Source organism: Salvelinus sp. IW2-2015, linkage group LG14 (genome assembly GCF_002910315.2).
Source record: "Salvelinus sp. IW2-2015 linkage group LG14, ASM291031v2, whole genome shotgun sequence".
NCBI lineage: Eukaryota > Metazoa > Chordata > Actinopteri > Salmoniformes > Salmonidae > Salvelinus > Salvelinus sp. IW2-2015.
The window spans coordinates 41,813,393-41,820,489 of NC_036854.1; the positions used below are offsets into that span (position 1 = coordinate 41,813,393).

The following is a 7,097-nucleotide window of genomic DNA, read 5'->3' on the forward strand; positions in this document are numbered from 1 at the left end:
GAGCAATACTGGTTGGGCAGGTGAGATAGTTCGTGTTGTTTAGGGTTAGGGTACTAGGGGATGGAGGTGTGGAGCATACTGGTTGGGCAATTGAGATGTAGTCCGTGTTTAGGGTTAGGGTACTAGGGATGGAGGTGGTGGCATACTGTTTGGGCAGGTGAGATGTAGTTCGTTGTTTAGGGTTAGGGTACTAGGGGATGGAGGTGTGGGCATACTGGTTGGGCAGGTTGAGATGTAGTCGTTGTTTAGGGTTAAGGGTACTAGGGGATGGGAGTGTGGGCATACTGGTTGGGCAGGTGAGATGTAGTCGTTGTTTAGGTTAGGGTACTAGGGATGGAGGTGTGGGCATACTGGTTGGGCAGGTGGAGATGTAGTCGTTGTTTAGGGTTAGGGTACTAGGGGATGGAGGTGTGAGGCATGCGGGTCAGGAAGATGAGATAAGTCCGTTGAATTGTTGTGTGTCCTGTAAGTTGTTGTCTCGTATGTATAAGTTTGTAACTGGTCTGGGGGAAAAACAAACTCCTAAAAATATAATAAAATAAATAAATGAATAAATAACACTAACAGGGTCGGTTTAGCATTTTTGGGGGGATAGGAATTTTTTGCGTCTGACTTTCTCACACTTTCAACCGTTTAACGTGAGTAAAGTCAGATGTCAGATACAAATTTAATGACAGGCCTGATGGAAAAACAAAACATGTTTTGGGGGAAGACTTTCCACTGTCGACGAAACAAAATCCTATCGACAAGTGGGATCTTTTTGTGTCAGTAAAATTAATTATGCTAAAAGAAAATTGGGGTGGAAACGCTTTTATGCGCAAAATATTGATATAATAAACCATCCACCACAGGGTGTGAAAAAGGGCAAGTGACAAGTTTGATGCTCCTTTCCATAAATATCAAGGGTTTTATTCTGGTGACGTGAATGATCGATGCTTAACTACCATTTGAACACGTAAAATAATCTCGCTTTTTGTCCATAATAATCTCATCATGTAAAATAACGTGAGTCTAGCTAACAGCATCTCATCATGTAATACAGTGAAGCTCTAGCTAACAATTCATCATGTAGGTACACGTGAGCTCTAGCTTAACAGCATCTCATCATGTAGGCTACACGTGAGCTCTAGCTAACAGCATCTTCATCATGTAGGCTAACACGTGAGGCCTAGCTAACAGCATCTAATCATGTAGCTACACGTGAGCTCTAGCTAAACCAGCATCTCATCATGTAGGCTTACGTGAGCTCTAGCTAACAGCATCTCATCATGTAATATACACGTGAGCTCTAGCTAACAGCATCTCATCATGTAGGCTACACGTGAGCTCTAGCTAACAGCATCTCATCATGTAGGCTACAACGTGAGCTCTAGCTAACAGCATCTCATCATGTAGGCCTAACGTGAAGCTCTAGCTAACAGCATCTCATCATGTAGGCTATACGTGAGGCTCTAGCTAACAGCATCTCATCATGTAGGCTATACGTGAGCTCTAGCTAACAGCATCTCATCATGTAGGCTATACGTGAGCTCTAGCTAACAGCATCTCATCATGTAGGCTATACGTGAGCTCTAGCTAACAGCATCTCATCATGTAGCCTATACGTGAGCTCTAGCTAACAGCATCTCATCATGTAGGCTATACGTGAGCTCTAGCTAACAGCAATCTCATCATGTAGGCTATACGTGAGCTCTAGCTAACAGCATCTTCATCATGTAGCTATACGTAGCTCTAGCTAAAAGCATCTCATATGTAGGCTATACGTGGAGCTCTAGCTAACAGCATCTCATATGTAGGCTATACGTGAGCTTAGCTTACAGCATCTCATCATGTAGCTATACGTGAGCTCTAGCTAACAGCAATCTCATCCATGTAGGCCTATACGTGAGCTCTAGCTAACAGCATCATCATCATGTAAGGCTATATGTGAGCATCTAGCTAACAGCATCTATTCATGTAGGCTATACGTGAGCTCTAGCTAACAGCATCTCAATCTGTAGGCTATACGTGACTCTAGCTTAACAGCATCTCATCATGTAGGCTATACGTGAGCTCTAGCTACAGCATCTCATCATGTAGGTATACGTGGAGCCTCTAGCTAGACGAGCAAGTCTCATTCATCGTAGGCTATACGTGGAGCCTCTAGCTATTAACAGCATCTCATCATGTAGGCTAATACGTGAAGCTATAGCTAGCCAGGCACATCTCATCATTAGGCTATCACGTGAGCTCTAAGCTAACAGCATCTCATCCATGTAGCTATACGTGAGCTCTAGCTAACAGCATCTCATCATGTAGGCTATACGTGAAGCTCTAGCTTTTAACAGCATCTCATCATGTAGGCTATACGTGAGCTCTAGCTAACAGCATCTCATCAATGTGAGGCTAACGTGAGCTCTAAGCTAACAGCATCCTCATCATGTAGGCTATACGTGAGCTCTAGCTAACAGCATCTCATCATGTAGGCTATAGTGAGCTCTAGCTTAACAGCATCTCATCAATGTAGGCATATACGTGAGCTCTGCTAACAGCATCTCATCATGTAGCTATAACGTGAGCTCCTAGCTTAAAGCCATCCTCATCATGTAGGCTATACGTGAGCCTAGCTAACAGCATCTCATCATGTAGGCTATATCGTGAGCTCTAGCTAACAGCATCTCATCATGTAGTCTATACGTGAGCTCTAGCTAAAACGCATCTCATCCATGTAGGCTATACGTGAAGCTCTAGCTAACAGCATCTCATCATGTAGGCAATACGTGAGCTCTAGCTAACAGCATCTCATCAGTAAGCTATACGTGAGCTCTAGCTAACATCATGCAGATAGGCCACACTCGCTATAATAACTTCATATGTTTTGTGACAATACCATCAGTAGAGTTGAATATTTTTATTCGGTACATGGGAATTTAACAGCAACGGGTATGTTATGTGCTCTACCTCATCACGCGCAGCCTTTCATCTGCAACAAGTCAATGTGATGGAAACACGTCTTTGTCTTGGCAAAATGCGCATATTGATCCATGTGGATTTTGAATATTTGCATGAAAAGCTGTTACCAATTGGATGGAAACCTGTGTCAATAGTTATGGAGGCCATGTAGGTCACCTTATGTGTTGTGTGTGTGGTGTGTGTGTGTGTGTGTGTGTAGGGTATGAAGGGTCAGGGTGAAACCCTGGTCCTATGGGTCCTACAGGCCTGCTGGTCCCACTGGTCACCCTGGACCCCCTGACTACCTGCCTCAGGTAAGATAAGACCACTGACTACCTGCCTCAGGGCCTGTCATAATTGGTCATCTCTCGTTTAAGGTCTTTTGGCCATCTCAGATGTACTGGGTCCTGTTCCATCGATTCTACTGGCTGCAAATACTTCACCTGAGCCAATGAGAAGATGTTATTGCAGTATTACCAATTGTGATTGGTCCACCTTCAGCGAGCCTCTCCGTGTTGTGGTCTATACTTCAGCTCTGTTCCGGAGTGTCCCATAAAGAAGGCTTGAATTGTCTGCAGCACTTTTCAAAGCGATGCAGAGGGGGGGGGGGGACCGTAGCTCCAATATGACACACTGTGTGTACCAATGAAAAACTAAAACATTATTTCCTCTAAGCTACTATTGGGGGACAGCTTTGGCCACAGGAGACCCCTGTATTCCGCATGACTATGGCTGTGTGACTGTTCTAGTGGCTCTACGCTGGTATCTCTGGCTGTAGCACTGTTAAAGATATATTAAAAGACACTGGTGCACCTTGCGCAATATGTGTAAGTTATACAGTAAGTTTTACAGTAAGTTATACAGTATGATTGTAATGTGTATAAGCTAAAATATCGCAGTAAAGTTAAGCTTGATGTTTCAATATACATTTGACATGCATCTCAAACAAAAACAAAAAATGTATTTTTACCATGTCCAGCACGTAGCTATAGCAACCTCGGACCACTTGTGTGAATTTAGACTGACAGTTAAAATGTGACGGAGCCGTTGACTGTTAATTCAATGATGGTCTCTGTACCAGTCCTCTGCAGAGTGAGTAAAGATGCATTCTGTAACTTTAGCTTCCTCACTACGCTCTTAAAAAAATAAAGGTGCAAAAGTTGGAAACAAATAAAGTTATTGAGAGCGATGCCATAGGGTAACCATTTTACGGTCTCTGAAGAAGAAATACATGGTGTGGTTCTTTGAAGAACCATACAAAAATCCCAAACCCGAAATGTTTTGGCCCCTCCGGGACCCGGAATTGAATAGCCCTGCTGTAGAGTTTTAAGCCTTATTTGCATATTTCACAGGGTGGCTTTTGAGTGAATTTTAGGTACCATTACCACCCAGGACTTTGTTTTCTTAGTGACAGAGACATCTTTTTTTTGGATTCTTTTCATTTTCAGTCCTGTAGCCTTCACCAAGTGAGATTCAAAGTGAATATGTCGTTATTAAAAATTCCTATATTTAAGACAATACATATTTCATAAGGTCTTCTGTTGAGAGCCTAGTTTTAAACCCTAATACAGTGGCCTGAAACTCATCGTTTACAGGCCACATCAAGCCTGCAAGTCACATTATGCTGGCTTGCGAGACTATGTGTAATATCCTATTGGAATCCAGCCAGACTGGAGATATTCAACATGTTGAAGTTTTATTCACCAGCAACCTGCATTCAGAATGACTGCCAGTGTTGGGAAGACAAATATATGAGACTACCTTAAATATCTAAACTGGGACAACAATTTCAGTACAATTTCGGGTGCAATAAGTCCAAGTGACAGATTGGAATTGTTTAGAAAAATGTTTTTATTTATATTTAACTAGCATAAGATTGATGAATCAATCAATGTACATGCAAAGACATAGATATTGAAACAAACAATTAAAAAAATCTAACTGCAATAGAGCATGCTGGGAAATATGATAATGATGGGCGTGGTTTTGGTTCAACTCTAGTTATTAACACCAACACGGGTGTTATTTTACACCACTTAGTGTTAATTTAACTCTTTAAAGTGTTAATTTAACTCTTCAATCAACACTATAAGTGTCACACTGAAATAATCAACACTAGTTTAGACAGGCCAGWTTGCTKTGTKTSCTATGAAAGGGACACATCTGCAGGCTTCCATACATTTTCAAGAACCTTCTAGAATTCTGAAGAACCATTGATGCCACGTCAAGAACCCCACGCTTCACTCAAAGGTTCTTTTATCGGGCAAGAGTTCTCTTAAGAGCTGAGGAAGAACCATTTTAAGAACCTTCATTTTTTTCAGCATTAATAAAGAGTACTATTCAGCCAAGATTGTCTTTCCAAAGAAGGGTCTGATACTGTATTTATGCAAATTAAGAGTGTGTAAATAGCTCTGCTTGACCTATTTAATCTTTATTTAATTAATTGAGAACAAATGATATCTTACGATAAGGACCTATTTGTATTTATATATGTATGAAGTGACTCTAATGGGTGTGCTGCAGCTACATGTGGATGCTTGTGTGTAGGATCTACTGTAGGATCTACTGCAGAGTTGGACTGTTGATGCTCTGGTCTACTGCAGAATATGACTGTTGATGCTCTGGTCTACTGCAGCATTATAAACTGTTGATACTACTGGTCTACTTGCAGAATATGACTGTTGATACTCGTGGTCTACTGCAGATATGACTGTTGATGCCCTGGGTACTACTGCAGAATACTGACTTTGTTGATGCTCGGTCTACTTGCAGAATATAACTGTTGACTGCTCTGGTCTATCTGCAGAGTTGGACGGTTTGGTATGGCTCTGGCTACTGCGAGTGACTGTTGGATACTCTGGTCTACTGCAGAAATAACTGTTGATAACTCTGGTCTAACTGCAGAATATAACATGTTGAGACTCTCTGGTCTACTGCAGAATCTAACTTTGATACTGCTCGCTGGTCTTACTGGCAGAATATACTGTTGACTCTGGTCTACTGCAGAATATAACTGGTTGATTACTTCTCTGGTCTACTGCAGAATATAGACTGTTGATCGCTCTGGCTACGCAGAATATTAACTGTTGTGCTCTCTGGTCTATCTGCAGAATATAACTGTTGCTATTACTCTGGTCTACTGCAGAATATAACTGTTGATGCTCTGGCTACTGCAGAGTAGGACTGTTGATGCTCTGGTCTACTGCAGAATATGACTGTTTATGCTCTGGCTACTGCAGAGTAGAGCTATGTACAATCATTTGTGCCTTTTAGCCATAATATGTATTTATACATTGTGTGAATTATAGTGTGTTTATGGGCTATTTTATAAAATAATCTGATATCAAACTGTAGCCATTGATGAAGTATGTGAATGTTACACTAGCATGATATAAATTAAATAACACACACTGTTTCACCTCTCTCGATATAAAGTTAAATTCAACCAGCTTTTGCCAAAATGAGTAGTTGATGGTCTGTTTATTATTTGTATACCTGAGAAATGTGAGTTAAAATAAATAAAAAAGTAAATCGAAGTTTCAAAATGCATCCACGTATTGTTCATCTGTTTATCGTTCACATGTCTATAACAATTTGAAGGCTTCGACATTGATACTTTGAAAGACAGATCATTATTCTACGGAACTGAAAGACAACAGCTCGGCAATTTTAGAACGACCACTCCCATGAAGGCGGGGAATATGCAAATATGCAACCAATCAAACGTACACTTCCTGTAACAACTTGCACGATGAAACGTCACTTGCCACGTCTTGACACTGCGGGCGCGCTTGTTCCAGTGAGTGGCAAGTTCTACAAGTTTTTAACAACTATCTTTTCTCCTATCAAAACGTATAATTTTTTTGGCTGATATCAGTTCTGAAATGTTCCTGGCTTGTTTGAGCTGGTTTTGCACCTCGCTGCTAGTGTTCGTCAGTGGAGGGAAACTTCCAGAAGCCGAGGTAAAAATCACAGTTCTGCACAAACCTTTCCTCTGTCATCGCAAGTCGAAGTACGGAGACATTCTGCTGGTACACCATGAAGGATATCTTCAAAATGGAACTAAGTTTCATTCCAGGTTAGTTTGTTATGAAAACAACAATTGAAGGAAGGGTTTCCTGAACCTAGAAACGGTCAGATACATGTTTTTGCTGCTATCTTTTAAA

General features: G+C 41.2%; 1 protein-coding gene and 1 pseudogene across 1 annotated transcript in view; both read left to right on the forward strand.

Annotated features, from left to right (window-relative positions):
* Window positions 1–7,097, forward strand: part of LOC111973562 (partitioning defective 3 homolog) — an 807,950-nt pseudogene that overhangs the window by 625,095 nt on the left and 175,758 nt on the right.
* The window catches only part of fkbp14 (FKBP prolyl isomerase 14), a 7,663-nt gene continuing 7,275 nt past the window's right edge, over window positions 6,710–7,097 (forward strand). Inside the window, exon 1 of the mRNA XM_024000276.2 lies at window positions 6,710–7,009. Coding sequence (XP_023856044.1) covers window positions 6,816–7,009 — 194 coding nt within the window. The 5' untranslated portion in view covers window positions 6,710–6,815. The remainder of the gene's footprint in view (window positions 7,010–7,097) is intronic.